This window comes from Podarcis erhardii, assembly GCF_964252035.2.
Source record: "Podarcis erhardii genome assembly, chromosome: 1".
In the NCBI taxonomy this organism is placed as follows: domain Eukaryota; kingdom Metazoa; phylum Chordata; class Lepidosauria; order Squamata; family Lacertidae; genus Podarcis; species Podarcis erhardii.
Window position 1 is genome coordinate 4,755,853 of NC_138497.1, and position 27,429 is coordinate 4,783,281.

The 27,429-nt window shown below is 49.0% G+C and overlaps 1 protein-coding gene across 1 annotated transcript in view; it reads left to right on the forward strand.

Annotated features, from left to right (window-relative positions):
- The first annotated feature begins 863 nt into the window (after nucleotides 1-863).
- The window catches only part of NID2 (nidogen 2), a 74,542-nt gene continuing 47,976 nt past the window's right edge, over nucleotides 864-27,429 (forward strand). The window contains exons 1-4 of the mRNA XM_081858643.1: nucleotides 864-1,156; nucleotides 4,417-4,722; nucleotides 13,801-14,027; nucleotides 26,118-26,827. Of these exons, the coding sequence (XP_081714769.1) occupies nucleotides 947-1,156; nucleotides 4,417-4,722; nucleotides 13,801-14,027; nucleotides 26,118-26,827 (1,453 nt within the window). The 5' untranslated portion in view covers nucleotides 864-946. The remainder of the gene's footprint in view (nucleotides 1,157-4,416; nucleotides 4,723-13,800; nucleotides 14,028-26,117; nucleotides 26,828-27,429) is intronic.

Below are 27,429 nucleotides of genomic sequence, written 5' to 3' on the forward strand. Positions count from 1 at the left end.
ATATTGCCAGTGAGCTTAAGGGGGCCTTCTCGGAAGAAAGGAATTTCAGATGGAACCACAGGAGGGGAGAAAGTGCCGGGGTACCACTTGTGGGTTTTCCCCTCGGTGCGTCTGTTTGGCCCCTGTGCGCAGAGGATAAACGACCTGTTATGTACTGAGTTGAATAGGATCCAAACTGCAGCAGTCTGATTGGTCCTAGAACAATAGGCTCCAAAAGGCAGCAGTCTGATTGGTCCTAGAACAATGCAGCAGTATGATTGGTTAGCAGGAACCACCCAATCATGCTCCAGATAGAAGTGAATCCACAACCTGATTGGCCTACAGTAGAATCCTGGAATTAGCCAATCATGTGCAGCCCATTGTGTAAATAATGTATATAAAGCAGATACTTTGAGGGGACATCCATTCATTCCTCCTCACCACTATGAGCTGAATAAAGAGCATGAAATCACTTTGCGACTCTGAGTATATTTCACGACCAGATGGACCATGGCCTGATCTGGCAGCCAGGCTCTCCTCCTGGTCCACTGCGCCCCTCTCTGCGCGACGTGCCTGCGCCCAAGCAGCGGGATCCAGCTGTTCCGATGCGCGCCGGGCACAAAGGCCTCATCCCCGACGGGGCGGGCAGCCAGCGGCGCTGCAGCAGCTGCGCCCGCCGAGCCTCTAACGAGCTCCAGATGTTGCCGTCGGGGGGTGGAGTGTGTGTGTGTGTTGGGGGGGTTACTGGCATCCTCTCTAGTCCAGGAGGGCTTGATTGGCCGCTGCCCGGGCTCCGGGCAGCCAATGGAGAGGCGGGAGAGGCGCCTCCGGCCCCGCCCTGCCCTGGGCCAGCTGCCGGACTCGAGGGGGCGGCCGTGGGCTTCGCGCCTCCCGCTCCGGAGCTGCGCCCGCCCCGCCCGCTTCCCCTTCCTCCTCCTCCTCCCGGAGCAAGTCCATTGCGAGGGCCATGCTGGGGGAAGCCGCGCTGCCCGGGCTCTTCTTCCTCCTCCTCCTGCAGCTGCCAGGTTGGGGGGCTGCCCTGCCCCGAGCGCAGCTCTTCCCCTTCGGGCCCCCGCGCGGCGACCGGCAGCTGCCCGACGGCGACGACGAGACCTCGGCTCCCGTGCAGCTGCCCAGCCCGCTGCTCTACTACGAGACCCGATTCAGCCAGGTCTATGTAAGTCCGACGACCCAGAGAGAGAGAGAGATCGGGGGACTTGGGGGGAGAGGAGCAGGGCATTCGTCTAGGGCAGCCTTCGCCCAGCGGGTGCCCCACAGATCTTGTTGGACGGGACGGGGATGGATGTTGGGCGGGGCTGATGGGGGTTGTGCCCTCCAGGTGTTTTGGATGGCGCTGTACCCTCCGGATTTTGGTGGGCAGGGCGTTTGGGTGTTGTCTGTGCCCTCCAGATGTTGGGACCGACGGGGCTTTCTCGTGCCCCCCAGATGTGCATCCGGGGCGGATGGGAGTTGTCACCCATCAACATCTGGAGGGCACCAGCTTGGCAAAGGCTGGTGTCAGGCTCCTGGTTGGAGGATGGTGCCAGCCCTAGAGAGAAGCCAAGGACTCACCCCCCCATGGCACCACCACCCTGCTGAGCCAGCCCAGAGCTGTGCCAGATGCCAGAGTCAGGGAGGGGTCCTTGGCCGGGCATCTGTTTGCCCAGGACATTCCTGGGCACTCAATAAGAACTCTGTGTGTCCCTTTCCAAATATCTTTTTCCAAGCCGGCGCTCCGTCCCTCGACACGCGTTGCAGAATCTCTGTCGCCAAATCCTCTCCAGTGATGACACATCCATTTAGCTGGCTGGCCTTTTGGCCTTTGCAAACCGAGGACCTGTCTTGAGACCCTCCCCCGATGCAGTTAGGGGTATCCAATGCTCCCCCTGCTCAGAGTAGCTGCATTGAAACAGACAGACATAGCAAACTTGGGTCAATTAATTTTGATACTCTACTCCAAGCACAACCCTGTGTAAATGTAGGGTGGTTGTGCTGCTGTGGTGACCCACTTTGGGTCTGGTTTTGAGCTGGCAGCTGGTCCCGATCCACCGATTGAAGGCTAACGGTCGAATTCTGCCGTGAGCTTCCTCTCTCCACATCTACTTATTTGAAAAATGCAAACGAAAACCTGCTAGATTTTCATAACTAAAAGGAAATAAAATCAACAGCTTTTCATTTGCAGATGTGTTTTCTTAACCTTGATAGTGAGTTGGTGCTGCTCCCATTTTATGGATGAGAAACTGAGGCTGAAAGGCAGCAGCCTGCCCACAGCCTCCTGTGGCAGAAGCAGACACACAGTTTCCTTGTGAGTAAGGTTGTTATTGCTGAGCCTGGAAGTTCCCAGGCTCCATTCTTGTCCACGGTTGTAAACTCACCAGGCAGTGTTGAGCAAACCTCCACTTTCCTAGCTGCCTCCCACTTAATCTGGGGAATTTTCCTTGCAGGGTTGTTTTAAGGATTCCTGCAGAATGCTCTGATTGTTTTTATGGGCTGCTTGCAAGTGGAGTTTTTAAGCACTATATGGACGTATCCTTTTATTTCTGTGCCTACCCCTCCTCCCACCCGGGAGCTCAAGGCAGTTTATCATGCAGTAAAATCTCTATCGCAAAAATATTTCACAATTGCATTAAAAACTGCAATCTAACATTTGCAACTGTGGATCCCTGGGATACTAAATCCCTGAAGGCTCAGGTGAATAAAATAAGCCCATAACTGGTGCATAAAAGGGAGTACGGTGGACGCTTGGTTTGCGAACATGATCTGTGCGGGATGCACGTTTGCAACCCGCAGCGTTGCGTCTGCACACACAGGGGTGCGATTTGGCGCTTCTGCGCATGTGCGAAGTGCGATTTAGCACTTCTGCACATGCGTGACCGCCGAAACCCAGAAGTAACCCCTTCCGGTTTGCGGCAGTCCTTAACCTGAAAAAAAATGGAACCTAAAGCATCTGTAACCTGAGGTATGATTGTAAGGAGGAGGGCAGCAGCAATTCCCAAGGGAAGGAGCTCAGAATCTGGGAGCCACCATGGAGAAGGCTGTCCCACCCCAAACTTTCCCTAGTGGTGACACCTACTGATCTCATTCCACAGGCCAGTCAGTATTAATTTCCCTGATTATCTCTCCGGCAACTGGGACCTAAATCTTCCTTACATTTCTCCATCCAGCTACGAGTAAGCAATTAGATGCCTGTGATTCACTTAATGCATAAATTTGCCCAATCCTCTTTTAAAGCCATCTAAAGGTCGGGGTCCATCACTGCCTCATGTGGCAGGGAGTTCCAGGGTTTAACTCTGTGCTGTGTAAAGACTATCTTTTCTCTGCCCCAAATCTTCCAACATTCATTGGATGTCCACAAATTCTCATGTTATGAGAGAGGGAGGGAAGCTTTTTCTCTCTCCATTCTGTAAAATTCTATCATGTTGCTCCTTACTTGCCTTTTCTTTAAACAAAAAAGTCCTAAATGCTGCAACCATTCCTCATAGGGCAGTTGCTCTGTCCTCTCCACCATTTTGGTTGCCATTTTCAGAACCTTTTCCAACTCTACCGTATCCTTTTGAGGTGAGGAAACCAGAACTATACAAACGGTTAGCCCAGAGATGGAAGGAAGGAAAAGTTCCCCCCAGCGAGGAATGGAAGATCAAACTGATGGACTATGTGGAGATGGCGGAAATGACTGGGAAAATCAGAAACCAGGAAGAACAGAATTTCAATAAAGAATGGGGGGAATTTATAACTTACCGTGGAGACCACTGGAAACAGTTGAGCTCCTAAGCAGGATTTAAATAACACTTATAATGTAACAGGGACGCGGGTGGCGCTATGGGTTAAACCACAGAGCCTAGGGCTTGCCGATCAGAAGGTCGGCGGTTCGAATCCCTGTGACGGGGTGAGCTCCCGTTGCTCAGTCCCTGCTCCTGCCAATCTAACAGTTCGAAAGCACGTCAAAGTGCAAGTAGATAAATAGGTACCACTCTGGTGGGAAGGTAAACGGTATTTCCGTGCGCTGCTCAGGTTTGCCAGAAGTGGCTTAGTCATGCTGGCCACATGACCCGGAAGCTGTACGCCGGGTCCCTCGGCCAATAAAGCGAGATGAGTGCCGCAACCCCAGAGTCGGCCAAACTGGACCTAATGGTCAGGGTTCCCTTTTCCTTTACCTTTATAATGTAACAAGAACTAGGAGTGCATGGAATATTTTTTTAAAAATGGAGTGACTGAAAATATGCAGCGAAAAAAGATTAGTGATGGAGGGGTGGGGGAAATTCCAGAGATTCAATTGATTCTTTGTTTATCTTTCTATGATTTATGATTTTGAATGTCACTTTTAATTTGTAAAACTAAATAAAAATTTATGATGAGAACCGTACAAACCTTTAGTCTTCCACTGCGTTTGATATTTGATCACTTTATTCATTCTTCTTTGATCTGGCTCCCTGACAGGTTGGGACCAATGGGATCATTTCCATGCAGGACTTCCCTAGAGAGACCCAGTATGTGGACGATGATTTCCCCACGGACTTCCCCGCAGTTGCTCCTTTCCTGTCGGACATCGACACCAGCGGCAGGAGGGGCAAAATCTATTACCGCCTGGACGACTCCAGGGAGGTGACGGATCGGGCCACCCAGCTAATCCAGGCTGGATTCCCCAGCGCGGACGGGTTTGCCCCACGCCACACCTTCATCGCTACCTGGGAGAACGTGGGGGCCTACGAAGAAGTCAGCCGGAACTCGGAGCCTTCCAAACAGGTGAGGCGATGGTTTGTGATGTCTGCATTTCTGGCAATTTCTGCTTGGGGTGCTCCTTGGGGTGTGCCAGTGTGGGGTAGTGGTTAAGAGCAGTGGACTCGTAATCTGGGGAACCGGGTTCGCTTCCCCGCTCCTCCACATGCAGCTGCTGGGTGACCTTGGGCCAGTCACACTTCTCTGAAGTCTCTCAGCCCCACTCACCTGTTTGTTGTGGGGGAGGAAGGGAAAAGGGAGATTGTTAGCCACTTTGAGACTCCTTAGAGTAGTGATAAAGCGGGATATCAAATCCAAACTCTTCTTCTTCGTCTCCTATCATTGGCCAAGCTGTTGGGATCCTATAGGGCATTTGATACAATAGAGAGGGAAGAGATACGGACAGCCGCTGCTCCCATTGGGATGGAAATGGAAAGGTGATTTGGTGTCAGGACCAGGTCAACAATAAATCACATGGTGTCAGTGAAGTTAACTCTGTATTCAAGGAAACAAGGACTGCTCCGGCGTTCAAGCTTAGCGATCCCAGCAACTCTTCCTGGTAGCACAAGTGCTGGATCTGGCAGCACTCAGTGCTCTTTGAAACCCTGGAGAGAGGCTGCCGGTCAGTGTTGAACAAGATGGCTCAGCTGTCTGACTCAGTTTAAGGCAGCTGCCTAGGAAAAGGAATAGAGGGCTTTCCGTTTTGGGAAAGTCTGACTGCTTTTGTTTTGTTAACCGTTTTAACCTCAGCCTTGTTTTGTTGGGTGGGTGGGGGATATCTCTGTGAATGATTCATTCCCGTGTCTGTTGGGAACGAAAGGCATGTTTCAGATTTTCCGCCACGCATGGAAATGAAGGCCCTAATGGCATTCCTGTAACGAGGTAGGTCTGCAGATATCTATTTTTAAATCGATTTGCGCACATTTAAAAACAACACGAAAGGGCTGTAACTCAGTGGGGGGTGCCTCTGGTTTGCATGCAGAAAGTCCTGTTGTTGTGTTTGTTACTGTTATTTCTATCCAACCTTCTTCCCAAACTGAGCCTCAAGGTGGCTTACACAAATTAAATCGACACAGATATAATGCAAAATGCTTAGAACATTTACAGTTGTACCTTGGTTCTTGAACGTAATCCGTTCCAAAAGTCCATTAGACTTCCGAAACATTTGAAAACCAAGGCGTGGCTTCCGATTGGCTGCCGGAGCTTCCTGCACTCAAGTGGAAGCCGTGTCGGACATTCGGCTTCCGAAAAATGTTTAAAAACGTTCCGGGTTTTCAGCGTTCGGGACCCAAAACGAATAGAATTAAAGCCACACACACACACACACACACACACACACACACACACAGTGTGTGTTAATATATTGGTTCAGTCCCTATCACCATCAGGTTGGGCTGTGAATGTCCCGTGCCAGGAACTCTGGAGCTGCCAGTCAGTGCATGCAACACTGAGGTATATGGCAAGTGGTCTGGCTCAGCATCAGGCAGCTTCCCATGTCGCATAACCCTGGCGTGCTGTTGTGTTTTTAAATGCCAGGGAACATGCGAAAGTGGAGGTAGCCAATGTGAGCTCCCTCACCCCAGATGGTTGCAGAATTGTTCGCCTTCTGACCCCCCAGATCCTCAGAGCGCCAGGCTGTCTCTTCCTGTCAAAGACCACGGGGTGGGAGAAAGAATCATAGAGTTGGGAGGCCACCAAGGGTCATCTAGTCCAACCCCAGAGCAGTGCAGGAATCTCAGCTAAAGCATCCACGACGGAAGGAATTTCCAAGCTCTGCTTAAAAACCTGCAAGGAAGGAGAATCCACAAGCAGATCGTTCCACTGGCGTAGGCTGCCAGAGATTCTGCGTTGAGATTTGGGTCTCAGCCGCCCTCTGGAGTTGAGCAAACCGGATCTGGGCTGGCAGAATTTGCCCTCTGCCTCTGTTTGAACAAATGTCGGGTGCTCAGAGTCCATGGAGGGTGGCTTAGGAACAAGCAAGTCAAGCTGACCTCTGACCTTTGCCCTTGCCCTTTGACGCTTGACCCCACCGGAACACTGTTATCTGTCAGATTTCCCATTCAACTGTGGGCTTAATCCTGCGTGTTTAGATGCAAACCTCCGGGAAGAACCCAGCTTTGTGCTGAGGCCATGGTTCTGTCATTTCCGCTTGCCGGATGGGACAACCCCCCCCCCCATCTCCTCTCCACTGCATTGCCGTTCTGGGGTTTCTTATGACACACACCCCGAGCCAATTTTGGGGTGCACAGGGGGAAGGGGGAAACCCCCATTGTGCAAGTGGAAGTCCTTGTGCAACGAGACTCATTTGTTGTACACTGTGCTCAGTTTGTCCGTTTGCTTAAGGGAAGAATCCGCAGGGAATGCTCTCCTTTGTAAACTGCTGAAATGAATGGGGGAAAATGCCAGGCATTGCAAGTAGGCTCGGGGCAGAGATTCCCGGCAGATCATGTCCTTTGGAACTCCTTGCCTCTTGATAATCAGGCAGGCACCTTCACTGTACAGTGGTACCTCAGGTTACATACGCTTCAGGTTACATACGCTTCAGGTTACAGACCCTGCTAACCCAGAAAAAGTGCTTCAGGTTAAGAACTTTGCTTCAGGCTGAGAACACAAATCGTGCTCCGGTGGTGTGGCGGCAGCGGGAGGCCCCATTAGCTAAAGTGGTGCTTCAGGTTAAGAACAGTTTCAGGCTAAGAACAGACCTCCGGAAAGAATTAAGTACTTAACCTGAGGTGCCACTGTACTCTTTTCGGCGACTGCGAAAAACATTTTTGTTCAGACGAGCCCACCCAGATGCTTAGAAAGTTAATGTGAGTGCTATTCCATTTTAGTTTTTAAACTTTTGTATGTTTAGAAACTTGGCGTGAATTTTAATCTGCTTTTAGTCTCTTGTCATCTTAAGCTTTCTGCAAGTCTTAAATTTTTGCTGTTAGTTTTTCTGGGTGACCATTTTATCGCTTTATCTTTTTCGTCAACCTCTTTGAGTGTTTTTTTTATAAAAATAATAATACGTTTTTGAATTGTGATTGTCCCATAACGTAGTAAAATTGCAGCTCTAAAAGATACAGAACAATAACAGAAGAAGGAAAGAAAGGAACCACGGGAATAAGGAGAGGAAAGAGTGAGAAAGAGAAAATAAAGAAAGCAAAATAAAAGAAACATTAGCCAAAAATACAAAAGAGGAATTTCTTCTTCTTCATAAAACAACAGCCTCCTGGATCAAGAGGAACTCCTTCCCTCCTCTGGTTTCCAGCGGCTGTTAGAAGCAAAAATCTTGGGCCTCAGGCTCTGCAGGGTTGCTACCAGCCAGAGCAGACACTATCTGGTTAGATAGCTCAAAGGCTGGATTTGCTCTTGGGCTGGTGAGGCTGCCTTTTTATCTGAAGCTAAGCAGCTCAATAGAAATGACAGCTTGTCTCAGTTTGCCAAACACGACCACTTCTGGAGGAAAGCTTGTGGCTGTCAGGAACATCTGAATTATTTTCAAGGGAATGCTGTGAAATTGGTTGCTACACATTTTGAGATTTCCCCCCTCTCCTTTTCCACTTCTTTTTCATTCGGACAAAGGCATGGCTTCATCAGAGCCAGAACTCAGCCCTTGGCTACGTCCAACAACACTATCTTTTTTATTTGTTTACTTAACATTTGCAAAGCTCCTTTTTTTTTTTTTTTTGAGTTTGAGAGGAAAATCCCCCAAAGGCTGTTGCTGAAATCCTTATCAGCCGGAGCGGGGATGTCCATAGTTTCTGCAATCCAGATCTCCAGGCACATATGTGGACATGCGGCCACGACGGCCTCAGGCACTGCCTTCCGGCCCCGCAATAACGCTGATACCCTCTAGCACGAAGGTCTTCTTGGGTGCAGAAGGTGCTTGTTCAGGAAACACGAGGTTATCGGTGGAGGAGGAGGCGGCTGTGTGCTTCCTGAGAGAGTCCCTGAGGAAGGGTGACGTCTATGATAGGAATTTTATGGTCTTAGATATATGGTAATGTTCATAACCGCACATACATATCTGAAGAAGTGTGTATCTGAAGAAGTGTGCATGCACACGAAAGCTCATACCAAGAACTGACTTAGTTGGTCTTTAAGGTGCTACTGGAAGGAATTTGTTTTGTTCGCACATACATAGATCAGCACAGGAAGACCAACCTGGAACCATTTTGATTCCTAAACTGACCAAATGTTTTCTCTGCAAGGTCAAAATGGAAAAGCCTCCCCATTGTCTCTTCCTTCACAAATCCTGTCTTAAGGGTATGTCTGTGTTTGAATAAGGGTGTGAGCTTTATCATTACAAAAGACTGGCCAGGCTCCTCAGGCAATCCAATCAAGTAACCTGCCAGACAGGAAATAAACAAGGATAAGAGAAAAACAATATTGAAATTTCTGTTTTAAGACCACCTTTTCTGTGATGTATCTGAGGGGTGGTCTTAGGGTTACACCCCTCACGTGATGTATGTATGATGTTTCTGGGGGGTGGTCTTGATCTAGAGGATGGGAATTTCAAAAGTCTTTATAAGCCCTTGCACAGCATTTTTCTGGGTCCTCCTCTTTTCCTGCATGTGAGGGGAGCACCCTGTTGCAACAGATGAATAAAGATCAGGCTTACTACCTGCTTTGCTTCTCAATATTCTCTGGTTGGCCTCTGTTATTTTCTCCTACCAATAGGGAACCTATGTAAGGACTCTATATGGGCTCTTGGATACCCCATAAGGGGAAAAGGGCAGATTTTTATTAACAACAGATGTCAACCATGACACGTCGATCTTCCGCCTCTCCGGGAAGCACCCCAGACAATAACGCCAGGCCATTTCAGATTGTAAGCTCCTCGGGGCAGAGAACTACCCTCTTGGGCTGGGGAAGCTTTAATAGGTCAAGGGTTGCGTTCCCTCAAGGCTGGCCTCCTGGGGGCCTTATGCCAGAGGTGGGAGGGGCCCTGAGGCACAAGTGGGCGGGGCCAAAGGCGGGACTTGTTACCTATTGTGCATAGGTAAAAGGTACAGTGGTACCTCTGGTTATGAATGGGATCCATTCCGGAGTCCCGTTTGCAACATGAGCAGAATGCAACCCGTGTCTGCTCATGTGTGGGTCACGATTCGCCGCATCTGCACATGCGCGTGATGTCATTTTGCATGTCTGCGCATGCGCAAGCAGTGAAACCCGGAAGTAACCCTTTCTGGTACTTCTGGGTCACTGTGGGACGCAACCTGAAAAAACGTATCATGAAGCAAACGCAACACAAGGTATGACTGTAATGGCAAAGGACCCCTGGATGGTAAAGTCCAGTCAAAAGTGACTATGGGGTTGTGGCGCTCATCTCGCTTTCAGGCCAAGGGAGCCGGCATTTGTCCACAGACAGCTTTCTGGGTCGTGTGGCCAGCAGGACTAAACCGCTTCTGGTGCAACGGGACACCGTGACGGAAACCAGAGCGCACAGAAATGCCGTTTACCTTCCCGCCACAGTGACACCTATTTATCTACTTGCACTGTGTTGCTTTCGAACTGCTAGGTTGGCAGGAGCTGGAACAGAGCAACGGGAGCTCACCCCGTCGCGGGGATTCGAACCGCCGACCTTCTGATTGGCAAGCCCAAGAGGCTCAGTGGTTTAGACCACAGAGCCACCCGTGTCCTTTGTACATAGGAGCCTCTTCCAGTTCAAAGGCACCTTACCAGGTTTGTAAAAATCACTCAATAAAGGCGCAAGGCTGTGTCATGGAAAAGCACGGCCTGGGAAGGGTTCTTCTGATGTTGAGTGGAATCTTGTTTCCTGTAACTTGAATCCCTCGGTTTGGGTCCTCTTTGGAGCAGTGGAAAGCAAGCTTGCTCCATTCTCTGTATGACAGCTCTATTTGAAGATGGCCATTGTATCTCCTTTCAGTCTCCTCTTTCCCAAGCTATCATGGAGGGTAAGCCTATTATTATTATTATTATTATTATTATTATTATTATTCCGCCCTAAACCTGGGGGTCTCAGGGCGGTTCACAGAATAAAATCAAGATATAAAACCACAAGATACCTAATAAAAATAATCACCCAGTAACACCCCTCCAAAAACCCCCACATTTTCCATTGGTGCCTCGCAAGACGAAATTAATTCGTTCCGCGAGTCGCTTTGTCTTGCGATTTTTTCGTCTTGCAGAGCGCGGATTGCCAGGGTATTAACGGTTTTACGAAAAAGGAAGCAAATCCGCAAGACGTTTTCGTCTTGCGAAGCGAGCCCATAGGGAAATTCGTCTTGCGAAGCACCTCAAAAAACAGAAAACCCTTTCGTCTAGCGAGTTTTTCGTCTTGCGAGGCTTTTGTCTTTCGGGGCACCACTGTAAAAGGTAATAGGATGTCAATCAGATCAACTAAAAGCCTGGTTAAAAAGGAATGTTTTTGCCTGTTGCCTAAAGGTATATAATGAAGGCACCAGGCGAACTTCCCTGGGGAGAGCATTCCACAGACGGGGAGCCACTGCAGACAAGGCCCCGTTCTCGTGTTGCCACCCTCCGGACCTCTCGAGGAGGAGGCACACGAAGAAGGGCCTCAGAAGATGATCTCAGGGTCCAGGTAGGTTCATCGTGTTGTAAACAAAAATCTGCCCTTTCCCCCTTATGGGGTATCCAAGAGCCCATATAGAGTCCTTACATAGGTCCCCTATTGGTAGGAGAAAATAACAGAGGCCAACCAGAGAATATTGAGAAGCAAAGCAGCTAGTAAGCTTGATCTTTATTGAACTGTTGCAACAGGGTATATAGACTTTTGAAATTGCCACCCTGTAGATCAAGACCACCCCCAGAAACATCATACCTACATCACAGAAGGGCTGAAATCTGAGTGCTTTGTTTACCTCTTGTCTGCCAGGTTACCTGTTTAATGGTCACTTGATTGGATTGCCTGGGGAGCCTGGCCAGACTTTTGTAATGATAAATACTTAGTTCTTGAGCCAGGTCAGGCTCACACACTATTCATATCTTAAATGTGCCCTTAAGACAGGATTTGTGTAGGAAAGAGACAATGGGGAGGCTTTTCCGTTTTCCTTTGACTTTGCAGAGAAAACATTTGCTCAGTTTGGGAATCAAAATGGTTTTAGGTTGGTCTTCCTCTGCTGATCTATGTATGTGCTTGGTTGGTACACTTATGAACATTTAACATATATCTAAGACCTCAAAATTCCTATCACAATGGCAACCACCCGTGATGGTTTTGCTCTGTCTCCATGGTTGGAGGCCACAGTGCCTCTGAACCCCAGTTATTGGAAACCACAGGGGAAGAGAGTTGCCCTTGTGCTCAGATCTTGCTTGCGGGTTTCTCACAACATCTGGCCAGCCCCTGTGAGAACAGGACGGTGGTCTAGATGGGCTTCACCCAGCAGCCTCTCCTTATGGGCGAAGGACGGCTTATAAATACTTTAAAGAAATAAATTGTTGCTTACATACAGAGTCAAATATATATCCTGTCTCCTTCCTCCAAAACGAGCCCCGGGCCGCAAGCGACAAATGAGAATGTACCTTAAAAACATCTTCAAAATGATTGCTGGGTGGGAAAGATCTCAGCTTCAAAGGGTTGTTGAAAGAGGAAGGTCTAAAGGAGGCGCCCCAAAGGATACAGGATACAGTGCCAGTCTAATAGCCAAGGAGAGGAAATCCTCACACATCTGAAATACTGTGGGAGAGATGTTCTGCCACGCAGGGTTTTTTTTCTCTACTAAATTTGGCACAGCTGTCAAGGGTCGTAGTTTAAAGGGTCAACTCAACCAGAGCCTGATCTAAAGGCGATGAGGCATATAAGGAAACGGAAAGGATTGGGCCCGAAAAAGAATGGAGGGGTCAACAGGGAAAGGAAAGGAAATCCCTCTTGGAAAATGTGTGTGTGGAGGAGGAGAAGGTTTAAGGACAAGGAAGATGTGCCTCTGAGCATGTGCAGAGTTCTCTGTCATCCTCATTGGTTTTCACAACTAGCCTCCACCCACGTGCCCGGGCTGAGACCGAGGGCCTGTTTCCAAGCAAGCTTGAATCCACAACTTCTCCCTTTTTTGGGAATCGACGATTGTGTCTCTTGAGCTTCTTTTGGCTTGGGTGAAAACAGGAATCTCTCTTGCGGCTCCCGAGGGGCCGATAATCCAATGGAGGAAAACGGATTTATTTCCCCTCCTTGCAGCTGAGTCGAGATTAAAAGGCAGGGAGATAAGACGGGAGGGAGATGAATGATACCAAACAGGGCAGTTTTACAGGGCGTTTTGAGCAGCAGCCTTCTGGGAAAGGAGGAGCGGAAGAAATGGAATCTGCCCATGCAGACCTTTACTCCTTAACTGGAGTTGTGCAGCAAAGCCCACTCCTCCCTTGATCTGATAATCTAGGGCCGTGCCACTGCTGTGTTCTGTATCTGGTGCAGGATTAGATTCATAGAACTATAAAGTTGGAAGGGCCCCAAAGGCCCTTGCAATGCAGGAACCAATCTATTTCTTTTAATCATCATCATACTCATCAACTTTATTGCACTAGCCAAAGGCCAGGGCATCATTCACAATGGGAACAAAAAGAAAAGCAACACTAACCATAAAAACATCAGGCACTGCAGATGCAATAAACCACAATCACGTCTCCTAAAAATTATTTGTTGCATGCGATAGAATAGCACGGTAGAATGTGCCAGCTTAAATGTCCGAATCACCTTTGCAATTGACCGCTGTTTTATCTAGTTCTTTTCTCCCGATCTTCTTAGCTGCCAACGCATATAGTGCTACTTTATAAGTTACGAAGTCATATTTCTTTTGATGCCCAGTTTTGAAATGTCCAGCGTCAGTTTTGCAAATGAGCAGGCGAGCGACCGGCTCCAGGCCTCTGCAGGGGGAAGATGCCTTGTTTGCAGAAAATGGCTTGAATCTCCAACTGCTTCTTGCAAACAGACTTCAAAGCTAGCACCCCCATCCCCAAGGAGGGGGGCGGGGGGCTTTCCTGCCAGCGCTCATCAGCTGTTTGGCACTGGCACACAGCTCCGTGTGGAAAGGAGCAACCAGGAGTTCACTTTATGCCCCTAGTTTCCCCCTGCCCCACACCTGATGCCCGTTCTCTGCTTTGATCTGAACAGGATTAATTTTGGATCTCTGCACTTTGCTTCCGCAGCACAACACCTTCCAAGCAGTCTTGGCCTACAGCGATTCAGATGCCTATGCCCTCTTCCTCTACCCCGAGGACGGGGTCCAGTTCTTTGGGACGCGGCCCAAAGAATCCTACAACGTCCACCTGGAGCTGCCGGCCAGAGTCGGCTTCAGCAGAGGGGACTATCAACGCCGGGAAGGGCCGTACCACAGCGTCACCAGCAGTGAGCAGTCCGTCAAGAACCTCTACCAGTAAGTAACTGGTGTGCTGTCTGGTTCCACCTCCAAGCATCTTACCGTATTTTTCGTTCTATAAGACGCACCTTTTCCCTCCTAAAAAGTAAGGGGAAATGTGTGTGCGTCTTATGGAGAGAATGCAGGCTGTGCAGCTATCGCAGAAGCCAGAACAGCAAGAGGGATTGCTGTTTTCTTGCTGTTCTGACTTCCCTTCGCTAGTGAAGCAGGAGGATAAATGGAGACCCTTCCATTTCTCCTTCCATTTCTTCTCCCACTTTGCTGGAGAGGCGCTGCGCAGATTCAGAATATTTTTTTTCTTGTTTTCCTCCTCTAAAACTAGGTGCGACTTATGGTCGGGTGCGTCTTATAGCACGAAAAATACGGTGATTTCCTTCTGCCTTTGCAGTTTGTGGGTATGTGCCAAATGTTGATATCTTTGAAGGGTTTGGCAGGGAAATTCCAGGGGAGAGCCTGGCCTTTAGGTCAGTGGGCTGCTTTCCCACCGAGGGGAGGGAAGCAGTCCTTTTCTGGCCAAAAGGACTCCCCTTTGGAGAAAGGGTGCAGTGCTTGGCAGCATTTTTAGTTTGGGGAAAAAGTGAATAAGAGGCGAATAACTTGGTGTCGCCCACAGTTTGGGAACCACCGCAGTGTGCAAACAAAGGAATTGGCACCGGGTGCGGAATCTGCCCTCCACAGAACTTTGCTTTCATTGAACACATTTCCAGGGAGTGAGGCTTCCCCATGTTGCAACAGCTGCAAAACAAATGATGAAAAGTCTGCAAAATTATGCAAAATTTGCCCAGCTCATTACAGGTTACAGAATCCAACCCTTCTGGGTGCAGAATTTGGAGAAGAGTTCTAATTTATTTGTGTTTAAAGCTGCACAGCCAAAAGGTTAGATTTGTTTTTGAACCTCTTGCACTCTGACACCAAACAAGCATGCCAGTCTGCCTTATCAGAAAGCGGAGTTGCGTTTGGATCTGGTGTCAGAAGTTGCATGCAAACTTTGTTTGTGTTAGCTGGCTGTTTCCTTAGATAATGCCATGCCTGCTGGGTGATATGTGCTGTTCTGCCCCTCTTTCCAAATTTGGGTTCAAAGAGAGGCCAGCACTGTGTGGAAAACCTGTGGGAAAACATCCTTCTCGGATGGTGATGTTGTTGCAAACCTGCTAAGGTCACTGTTTTGACTGCTGGCATCCTGCCCTTGACCGGCGTGTGTTCTTGCCATGTGGTACAAACTGGGTACAAACTGTGAACGCCAGTGGTGCTGTGGTCTAAACCACGGAGCCTCCTGGAAGGTCGGCGGTTCGAATCCCTGTGCTGGAGTGTGCTTCCGTTGCTCGGTCCCAGCTCCTGCCAACCTAGCAGTTCAAAAGCATGCCAGTGCAAGTAGATAAATAGGTACTGCTGCAGCGGGGAAGGTAAGCAGTGTTTCTGTGCTCTCATTTCCGTCACAATGTTCTGTTGTGCCAGAAGCGGTTTAGTCCTGCTAGCCACGGGACCCGGAGAGCTGTCTGTGGACAAACACCAGCTCCTTAGCCTGAAAGCGAGATGAGTGGCGCAACCCCATAGTTGCCCTTGACTGGACTTAACCATCCAGGGGTCCTTTACCTTTACCTTTTTTTTACAAACAGTGTCTACGTTGGATGCCCAATCTGGAAGTTACCATGCGCCTTTAAGATCGGAAAGATATAAAAGCAAGGAGGCCAGAGGGTCTCCTCTTTGGCAATCAGCCCAGCCTTGCACCTACTTCCCCCCCCCCCCCCATGGCTGATTGTGGACTGAAAGCGCAGGGGAGGCGGTGTGGGAATATGCCAGATTCCATAAGACCAAGGTTGCAGGTTCGAACTCCATATTGAACAGCTGCATATTCCTGTATTGCAGGGAGTTGCATGGGTAGGCAGACTAAGGCCTGGGGTGCCAGATCTGGCCCAGTTGCCTTCTTGAGCCGCCCCACGGACCAGGAATCGCTGCGTGGATCAGCGTGGATCTGATCATTCGGGCTGCGCCAGCGTGTGCGTTCAGTAGCGCCTCCTCCCTCCCTCCCTCCTCCTGGCTTCTCCCTGCCCTGCCTAGAGCCAAGCGGAAGGGGGCTGGGCTTGGTTGGCGCCAGCAGCAGCAGCAGCAGCGTTAGCGCTTGAGCCATTGTAAGCAGGCTCAATTCGGGCTTTGTTACTGCCAGCCCCTCTCTGGAGCCCTTTTGCGCGGCGCTCATTGTCCTGCCGCCCCCAGCCCCTGCCGCTTGCAAGACACAGGTAAGCAGCCACTGGGGCTCGTCTGGTGCTGTGGAGAAGGGAGGGGAGAGTCGGGGGTGTGTGGCTTACCTGAATAATAATAATAATAATAATAATAATAATAATAATAATAATAATTTATTTGTACCCCACCCATCCGGCAGGGTCTCCCCAGCCACTCTAGGCGGCTTCCAACAAAATATTAAAATACTGTAATGCATCAAGCATTAAAAGCTTCCCTAAACAGGGCTGCCTTCAGATGTCTTCTAAAAGTCTGGTAGTTGTTGTTCTCTTTGACATCTGGTGGGAGGGCGTTCCACAGGGAGGGCGCCACCACCGAGAAGGCCCTCTGCCTGGTTCCCTGTAGCTTTGCTTCTTGCAGGGAGGGAACCGCCAGAAGGCCCTCAAAGCTGGACCTCAGTGTCCTGGTGGAAAGATGGGGGTGGAGACGCTCCTTCAGGTATACAGTGGTACCTCGGGTTAAGTACTTAATTCGTTCTGGAGGTCTGTTCTTAACCTGAAACTGTTCTTAACCTGAAGCACCACTTTAGCTAATGGGGCCTCCCGCTGCGCCGGAGCACGATTTCTGTTCTCACCCTGAAGCAAAGTTCTTAACCCGAGGTACTATTTCTGGGTTAGCGGAGTCTGTAACCTGAAGCGTATGTAACCCGAGGTACCACTGTACTGGGCCGAGGCCGTTTAGGACTTTAAAGGTCCACACCAACACTTTGAATTGTGCTTGGAAACATAATTTTATTTAAAATGCATCTCTGGGTTATTTGTGGGAATTCGTTTGTTTCCCTCCCAAAATATAGTCTGGCCCCCCACAAGGTCTGAGGGACAGTGGACCGGCCCCCTGCTGAAAGACTTTGCCAACCCCTGCACTAGATGATTCTCGGGGTACCTTCTAATTCTACAATTCTATGATTCGGTAATAACGTATCTGCTGAAGAACCCTGACATAAGAACATAAGGACTCTGCTGGGTCAAACAGGTGGCCCTGCTAGTTCAATGCTGTATCTTCAAGGCTGTTAGTAAATTAGACAACTGACCATTTGTGGCCTTTTCTTGCCAGCTCAAATCTGCTTCCTAATCACACAGCCGGACCTCGTAAAAAGTCTCAGGATACATTTCCCTTACCAACCCCTGATCTAGACATTTGCAGCAGCGATGCTTCACAGCAGCTTCAGCTGGCTTTAGGAGGAGTTTTGGGACCGGGAGGGGGAGGCGGGTATTTAGAAATTTCCTTGAAACGTGACCGACTCGAGGAGCCGGGCCTGTAAAACCGCAGCTGCCGTCTCCGTTTCCCACTGTTATCAAATGCCAGCTGTTCTCTGGCTTGGAGCTGGCTGACATGAGGGAAGGGGAGAGGAATGTGCGAATATCCACGGACTCGGGGGAGCATTCAGGGGCTGTGAAGGGATATCTTGTTTGCTTCTAGATGCTGTGGGGACCTGCAGCCTGCCAGCTATTTTTGCGGCTCAGAATCCGCCCAGCGTTTTGCACAACCGTCACGGAAGAAAGTTGCGGGGAATGCGCGCAATCTCTGCCTCCCTGGCCCTCTTCTCATTCCTAGACTGGCATCTTATCTGTTATTGTTGTTGTTGTTTAGTCGTTTAGTCGTGTCCGACTCTTCGTGACCCCCTGGACAAGAGCACGCCAGGCACTCCTGTCATCCACTGCCTCCCGCAGTTTGGTCAGACTCATGTTTGTAGCTTCGAGAACACTGTCCAACCATTTCGTCCTCTGTCATCCCCTTCTCCTTGTGCCCTCCATCTTTCCCAACATCAGGGTCTTTTCCAGGGAGTCTTCTCTTCTCATGAGGCGGCCAAAGTCTTGGAGCCTCAGCTTCAGGATCTGTCCTTCCAGTGAGCACTCAGGGCTGATTTCCTTAAGAATGGATAGGTTTGATCTTCTTGCACTCCATGGGACTCTCCAGTGTCTCCTCCAGCACCATAATTCAAAAGCATCCATTCTTCGGCGATCAGCCTTCTTTATGGTCCAGCTCTCGCTTCCATACATCACTACTGGGAAAACCATAGCTTTTACTATACGGACCTTTGTTGGCATCTTATCCACTTGGCTGCATATTCGCCACCCAGATAGGAAACCCATCATTTCTCACTTCTCTTTCTTTCACCAGTTCTTCGTCGCTCAGGGCCTGTGCAAAGTCTTCCCTTGACTCTTTCCTGATGTAGTGCTCTATCTGGGTTCCTGAAGGACCAGGTGTGCAGCCTGGGAGTCATTTTGGGCTCACAGCTGTCCATGGAGACGCAATCTTGCGTCCAGGGCAGCTGTCTACCAGCTCCATCTGGTACACAGGATGAGACCCTCCCTGCCTGCAGACTGTCTCGCCAGAGTGGTGCATGCTCTGGTTATCTCCCACTTGGACTACTCCAATGCGCTCAATGTGGGGCTACCTTTGAAGGTGACCCGGAAACTACAACTAATCCAGTACGCAGCAGCCAGACTGGTGACGGGGAGTGGCCGCCGAGACCATATAACCCCGGTCTTGAAAGACCTACACTGGCTCCCAGTATGTTTCCAAGCACAATTTAAAGTGTTGGTGCTGACCTTTAAAGCCCTAAATGGCCTCTGTCCAGGATACCTGAAGGAGAATCTCCACCCCCATCATTCAGCCCGGATACTGAGGTCCAGCGCCGAGAAGCAAAGTTACAGGGAACCAGGCAGAGGGCCTTCTTGGTAGTGGCGCCCTCCCTGTGGAATGCCCTCTTATCAGATGTCAAAGAAATAAACAACTGACATTTAGAAGACATCTGAAGGCAGACCTGTTTAGGGAAGTTTTTAATGACTGATATTTTAATGTATTTTTTATCTTTTGTTCCCCAGGGGCTTGGGAATAAAATGATGATGATGATACAGTGGTACCTCGGGTTACATATGCTTCAGGTTACATACGCTTCAGGTTACACATTCCGCTAACCCAGAAATAGTGCTTCAGCTTAAGAACTTTGCTTCAGGAAGAGAACAGAAATCGTGCTCCGGTGGCGCGGCAGCCGCAGGAGGCTCCCTTAGCTAAAGTGGTGCTTCAGGTTAAGAACAGTTTCAGGTTAAGTACGGACCTCTGGAACGAATTAAGTACTTAACCTGAGGTACCACTGTAGTAATAATAATAATAATAATAATAATAATAATAATAATAATAATAATAAATGATGATGATGATGATAATAAATCAAATAAAGTAAAGGGACCCCTGACCATTAGATCCAGTCGTGACCGACTCTGGGGTTGCTGCACTCATCTCGCTTTATTGGCCGAGGGAGCCGGCGTACAGCTTCCGGGTCATGTGGCCAGCAGGACTAAGCCGCTTCTGGCGAACCAGAGCAGCGCACGGAAACGCTGTTTATCTTCCCACCGGAGCGGTACCTATTTATCTACTTGCACTTTGATGTGCTTTTGAACTGCTAGGTTGGCAGGAGCAGGGACCGAGCAACAGGAGCTCACTCCATTGCTGGGATTCGAACTACCGACCTTCTGATCTGCAAGCCCAAGAGGCTCAGTGGATTAGACCACAGCGCCACTCACGTCCTAATAATAATAATAATAATCTTGATATCCCAAATGTGATATCTATCTTTCCCTGAACACCTCTGGAGCACGCAGCTGCTACTCGAGAGTAGCCAATGTGGTGCCCTGCAGATGTCACTGGAATGAGCATCATCCTTGAATATTGGCTACGCTGCCTGAGGGTCATGGAAGCTGGGAGACCAACAACATGTTGAAAGTACAACTCCCATCATCCCTGCTCATCGGCCAGGCTGGCTGGGGAGATTGGACAGCCACTTGCCATGGATATTTTAGTCGAGATTCCTGCATTGCCAGGGGTCAGACTAGATGACCCTGGCAGTTCTGATTCTTTGATTCTAGGTCTCGCTAACCAAGGTCCAACATGTACAGCATTTCAACACCTTGTATTTATTACACATGTATCTTAAATAATAATATATGTGGTGGACCTGTAAAAGGGTAAAAGAGTATTTGGGAATAATCCCCCCCCCCCCCCAAGAAAAACTAGAGTCCTTTTTGTTGGGGATAATTCAGATGGAAATTCCCAGGTGTCAAAAAAGGCTATTTATGTATGCCACTACTGCGGCCCGTGTATTGTTTGCCCCAAAATGGAAAATGAGTGAGGTCCCTGCCAAAGAAGAATGGCAATTTAAACTGATGGAATATGCACAGCTTGTGGACCTAACATATAGAATATAGGAGAACATGAAGAACATACGTTTAAAGAAGATTGGGAAATGTTTATTGAATATATGGGGGGGGGGGAGAAACTGTATACTTGAAAATGTTGGCACCATTAAGATAAATTCAACAAGTTTTGATGGATGTAATAATGGAATACTGAATGGTTTAATTTATGTAAAATATGCAGGGATTTATGATATGCAAATTGAACCATGGAAAGAGAAAAAGGGAAATCACTGACATTTTGTTTAATGAATATTTTAAATTGTAAAACAGAAAACTTAATAAAAATTATACACACAACAAAAGGAATCTTAGACAATATATACAATGCCCAAATAATAATGACGTGTGCAACTCAATATGTCAAAGCCAAGCAGTCCAAACATTCCTGATATAAGTCCGTGAGAGAAGCTCTCTATGTGAATACTTGTACTGGATCAGGCCCATGGCCTGTTCTCTCTCTATGATTCCCAAAAACCTGGCGTTCAGAGATATTTACTGCCTCCAGCAGCTGAACATTGCCTTGTTTATTATCGCATTTCTGTCCCGTCCTTCCTCCCGAGGGAGCCCAGGGCGGCCAACAAGAACGCAGCGAAACCATGCAATTAAAATAAAAATAAAACGAGTGAAAACATTTTAGAAGCAAGAACAACTGAGAGCATCTGAAAACAATTTAGAAGCTCACAAGGTCAAGGCTGCCAGAAACAGCATCTTTCAGCCATCAAACCCTGACCAAACAGGAATCTTTCAGAATCCCTCTTGGAAGTTAATAACAAAGGAGATAGATGCACCTGGCCAGGAAAGGGGATTCCTCAAATGGGGAGCCACCACCAAAAAGACACTGTAAAATGATTAACCAATAGGAACCCAAGGGGAGGAGTTAGCGTTAGAGTTGTTAAGAAGTCAGTCTGGAGTTAGAGAAGAGAGAGAGAGAGAGGATAAGTCTGTGGGTTGGGCTAGTCTGATGTGAGAGAGTGAGAGAATATGTTAAGAGGAGTCAGTCAAACAGTTGATATAATCAGTCAGAAGGTATTAGGAAGGTATAGGCCGGTAAAGATACTAAAGTTAAGAAACTGATGGGAATATTATCTGAGAAACCTTAAACTTTTTAACGCTTATAAAATAAACTTGTTTATTTGGTTCAATTTTAATAACAGTCTGGACTCAGTGTGTACCTGAGAGTAACAGGTTGGTGGCAGCGGGGAAGCGAGCACAGTGGTGGCACAGGGATCAATAGACCATCAGACATCCAGGGACCCTGTGTGATCGCCATAGTTTATTGTTGTTTAGTTGTTTAGTCGTGTACGCCTCTTCGTGACCCCATGGACCAGAGCACGCCAGGCCCTCCTGTCTTCCACTGCCTCCCGCAGTTTGGTCAGACTCATGCTGGTAGCTTTGAGAACACTGTCCAACCATCTCGTCCTCTGTCGTCCCCTTCTCCTTGCGCCCTCCATCTTTCCCAGCATCAGGGTCTTTTCCAGGGAGTCTTCTCTTCTCATGAGGTGGCCTCAGCTTGGAGCCTCAGCTTCAGGATCTGTCCTTCCAGTGAGCACTCAGGGCTGATTTCCTTCAGAATGGAGAGGTTTGATCTTCTTGCACTCCATGGGACTCTCAAGAGTCTCCTCCAGCACCATAATTCAAAAGCATCCATTCTTCGGCGATCAGCCTTCTTTATGGTCCAGCTCTCACTTCCATACATCACTACTGGGAAAACCATAGCTTTAACTAGATGGACCTTTGTGGCAAGGTGATGTCTCTGCTTTTTAAGATGCTGTCTAGGTTTGTCATTGCTTTTCTCCCAAGAAGCAGGAGTCTTTTAATTTCGTGGCTGCTGTCACCATCTGCAGTGATCATGGAGCCCAAGCAAGTAAAATCTCTCACTGCCTCCATTTCTTCCCCTTCTATTTGCCAGGAGGTGACGGGACAGTAATCTAGTCCAATTCCATGCAATGCAGGAATCTCAACTACAGCATCCACGACAGATGGGCATCCTATTCCATTACTGATCCTAGAAAAGTGGACATTGCATTCTGCCATTTACTGTTGCTGTTTAGGAACTACATGCATATTTTTGATGCTACTTGGGGTATTGAAGGAGCAAGAGAATTTCAGGTCTGCCAAGCTGAGCTCTGAAGAGCAAATTCCCCCGTGATCTGGATCTGCATTGCCTCGGTCCTTTGATCATGTGGCCAACCCAGATCCCATCGCTGCTTCCCAGCTCCTCTCCAGCGGAGCTGTTTCTGCTGTTTGCAATTAGTGACATGATCCGGGTTACCCATCTGACATGGATATCCAGACTTTGCCAGTGTGGGATAGAGCAGGACTGCATTGTTTTAGCTCGTTGGCGGGGATCACGCCAAGGCAATTACACGCAACAAGATTCCTCGGCCCCGAGCCCCAAAGGAATTCGTCGGTTGTCATAAAATCCCCCCTTCCTCCGAATCATGCTTTACTAGACCGTAAGCCCTGTGGGTAAGGCTGCCTCTCAGTTTTGCCCTCCCCGGCCCAAATCTTCAGGCACAGCGTGAATGTTGAACTAATGCCAAGTCAAAGTCTGTATGCTCCTGGATGGCCCACTGTCATGGATTTTTTCAGCCGAGATTCCTGCGTTGCAGAGGGTTGGGACCCCTGGGTGTCCCTTTCAACTCTACAGTTCCATGAATCTATATGAATACCAGTTTCTGAAGAGGAGCAGCAGCAGGAAAGGGCTGTTGCCTCTCAGGTCCAGCTTGCAGGCTTCCCGGGGCACCTGCTCAGCCCCAGTGGGAGCCAGGATGGTCTTGTTGCATGAATTCGCGCCCTTCATATTGAAGTTTTCATTTCATTTCGTTTTGTTTTATTTTTAAAAGGTGGTTGTCAATCAGTAGCTGTAATGGTTCTAGGGGGTTGCTCGTGCGTAAGTCGTCACCACACCTGGCTGAGTCACCTGGGTGAACCCTTTCTGTCCGGACAGCCACCCATCCGTGGCTGTCTCAATCGCTGGCAGAATCCGTCAGTGGGCATTTCTTGAACTTCTTCCAGCAAAGAAGTTCTTTGACGCCCAGTCGCCTTCTACTCTCCCTGCGCGGAAGTCTTCTGCGCAGGGAGGGTGTGGGCAGCGGAGGACCCATGCTCTCCCCGCTGGTCTCCGGTGAGGAGTCCAGGAGCCTTCTCTCCGATTCCCCCATCTGCCCCCCTTCTCCACTGGTGCTACGCTGATTTCCTTCCCCAGCGGATGGGCTGCCTCTCTCCCTACTGGGACCCTCTCCGGCATCCCTCTGGAGCCTTCCCTCCGCCTCTGGCTCCGATGGCAGTTCCCTGACAGTAGCCATTGGGCTTTCACCCTTCTTCCTCAGGGCTGGAGAAAGATCTTTAGAGGCCCTAAGCGCTGGAAAGATTTTGGTGCCTCCATATACATATCTTATTCAAAATACTTGTTGTTGTTTATTTGTGTTCGACTCTCTGTGACCCCCATGGACCAGAGCATGCCTTGGAAACTCTCACTTTCTTCTCAGAGCATCTCCTTTTTTTATGTCCATGGAGTTTTCTTGGCAAAATACTGGAGTGGCTTGCCAGTTCCTTCTCCAGGTGGATCACATTTAGTCTAAACTCTCGGCTATGACCTGTCCGTCTTGGGTGGTCCTGCATGGCATAGCTCATAGCTTCTCTGAGTTAATCAAGCCCCTTTGCCATGACGAGGCAGTGATCCATGAAGGGGATTCAAAATATAGGTAAAGGTAAAGGACCCCTGGATGGTTAAGTCCAATGAAAGGCAACTATGGGGTTGCGGTGCTCATCTCGCTTTCAGGCCGAGGGATCTGGCATTTGTCCACAGACAACTTTCCTTGTCATGTGGCCAGCAGGAATAAACTGCTTCTGGCGCAATGGAACACCGTGACGGAAACCAGAGCGCACGGAAACGCCGTTTACCTTCCCATCACAGTGGTACCTATTTATCTACTTGCACTGGTGTGCTTTCAAACTGCTAGGTTGGCAGGAGCTGGGATAGAGCAATGGGAGCCCACTCAGTTGCGGGGATTTGAACCGCTGACATTCTGATCGGCAAGCCCAAGAGGCTCAGTGGATTAGACCACAGTGCCACCCATGTCCCCATTCAAAATATACACAATAATAAACCATAAAATAGTTTTTTGTTCATCAAAATGAAGAAAAACCTACAGTAAGATGGAAAATAATTTTTCTTTTTTGTATCCTTCCACTTTATTTGTATCTGAGTTTTTTTCTCCTACTTGTTCGAAGTGCAAAGTCTTTGAGATTCCTGAGATGCCTGCATTGCAGGGGTTGGGATAGAGAACCACTGGGGGCCCCACTTCGACTCTACAATTCTTTGATTCTATGATCAGATTCTCAAAACTAATGTTATGTAACGCACCTGCTTCTGTACTTCAGATAAGGCTCCCAGCCTGCCTTGCTGCATAGGTGCTCTGTGGGGATGATTATTTATTTTTTGCACTTTATTTATTTATTATTAATGTTGCAATACATATATGAAATCTTTACATATTGATACATATGCATTATATTCGTAAATTCACATTTTCACGTTTCATTATGTACCCACATTTATGCATTTCTTATTTCTTGCCCTGTGTCTTCCCCCCACCCGTGCGTGACTTCCTTGTTATTACTTTGTAACTTTATTATTGAGATGGTAATTTTGTATCTTAATAATTAAACATTCAATCTTATATACAGTGGTGCCTCGCAAGACGAAAAGAATCCGTTCCGCGAGTCTCTTCGTCTAGCGGTTTTTTCGTCTTGCAAAGCAAGCCCATTAGCGGCTTAGCGGATTAGCGCTATTAGCGGCTTAGCGGCTTTTAGTGGCTTAGCGGATAAGCGCCTTAGCGGCTTAGAAAAAGGGGGGGGGGAGGGGAAAAAAGTCGGAAAAACTCGCAAGACATTTTCATCTTGCGAAGCAAGCCCATAGGGAAATTTGTCTTGCGAAGCGCCTCCAAAACAGAAAACCCTTTCGTCTAGCGGGTTTTTCGTCTTGCGAGGCATTCGTCTTGCGGGGCACCACTGTACAGCAATACCTCGGGTTGAATGTGCTTCCGGATGAGCATGTTCGAGTTGCGCTCCGTGGCAACCCGGAAGTAACGGATGCGCAGACGCTCAAAATGACATCATGCGCATGCGCAGAAGCGCCGAAACGTGACCTGTGCACGTGCAGATGTGCAGACACGGGTTACGTTTGTTTCTAGATGCGAATGGGGCTCCGGAACGGATCCCGTTCGCATCTAGAGGTACCACTGTATTTGCTTAGCTTAGCTTAGCTTAATTTTTAACTTAACTTTGTGAAATCAGTCTATACATATCAATAAATCCTTGTTGGAGCATCTTTTGGTTATGTATTCTTCTACACATTCCCATCCCTGGTTGAGATTTTGATTAGATTGCCTTTCTAACTGTTGACGTCATTTTTGCTAATTCAATCATTTCAAAAAGAATATTTTGCCAATCTTTCAATGTTGGTACTTCTTCTGATTTCCTCTGTGGGGATTTTAAATATCCTTTGACTGAGAAAACAAACGTTCAGCTGAGTGATTTGTTGAGGTTAAAAATCCGGCAGTGGGAAATTTCTGTGGTGCCCACCCTCCGTTCTCCCTTGATGTCCTAACAGTTAATCCAGCCCTGTTCTTCCTCCTTCCTTTAGGCTGAGCAACATGGGCATCCCTGGCATCTGGGCTTTCCACATTGGCAGTGCCACCCAGCTGGGCAACGTGGTCCCTGCCTCGCTCGGCGGGCTCCCCGCTGCTCCCCCAGAACTCCCTGAGACCAGCTCCACCGGCCACAACTTCCTGGAGCCGGAATACCCTGACCCCAACCTCGACTACGCAGATCCCTTCTATGATGACAGCGAAGACGATTTTGAGTACCTGCCCGTGGTGCCCACCGGGCAGCTGCTCAGACCGAGACCCAGCGCCGCGTCGAACGCCGATCCGCAGGTCGACTACAGCGAGCCAAGGCACTCGGGCGCCAGCCTGGACTCAGAAGTGGAGCCCACCTCGCTCTACTCAGCACCCAGCAGCCTCCCTCCATACCCCGAACTGGATTCGGCCCTCCTGTACCTGTCAGAGCAACTGACACCACCTTCTGTAGTAGAAGAAAACGCGAGGACCCCGTCCCTGCCCCCAGTGTACGAGAGACCGATCGAGGCCGTCACGGCTGTTCTGCTGAGGCGCCGTGGAGATGGGGGCAGCCTATCCCCGCAGGGAGAAGGCACAAGTGACCCTACGGACCCAGACATCTTCCCAGACTACCCGGAGGGCGAAGTTATTCTCGAAAGCTTCCCAGACACCCCTCCTTTCAGCCACAGGAGACGGGTTGTCGGTGTGGATGAGGACCTCCCCTTTGACCCGGATGGTAAGCTCCTGAGAACATCTCCCTACCCCAGACCTCAGTCTCTGAAACTGGAGATTCTTACCATGGGTGCACCGGCCCATAGGGTGCACCTAGTTTTTTTTGGGGGGGGGGGAAATAAAGAAAAAAAATTTATTTCTCCCCCTCCATGTGCGGGGCTGGGGCGGGGGAAGTCCAAGCTTCCCCCGACCCCAGCCCCCAGAACAGGCTGCTATCCACAAGCCTTGGGAGCCCGGCGGAAACTCCCAAGGCTTGCGGACATCTGCCCGAAGCCCAGGGCACGCTGCTCAGTGCGCCCCAGGCTTCGGGATGCAGGCTGCTATACGCAAGCCTAGGGAGCCCGGCAGGAACTCCCGCCGGGCTCCCCAGGCTTCAGCAAAAGCCTGCATTCGCCCCATAGGACGCACACACATTTCCCCTTCATTTCTGGAGGGGAAAAAGTGCGTCCTATAGGGCAAAAAAATACGGTAGGCAGCAGGATTAATTGCATATGCAATAAGTCGAGTTTCGTTAATAAGCCTTTGGCTGATTATTCTTCTGCAGCCTTGTGTTTGCAGGAGGGGGGAATTATTGCTCTGTTGGTTTTGTTTCCGCCATTTATTTCT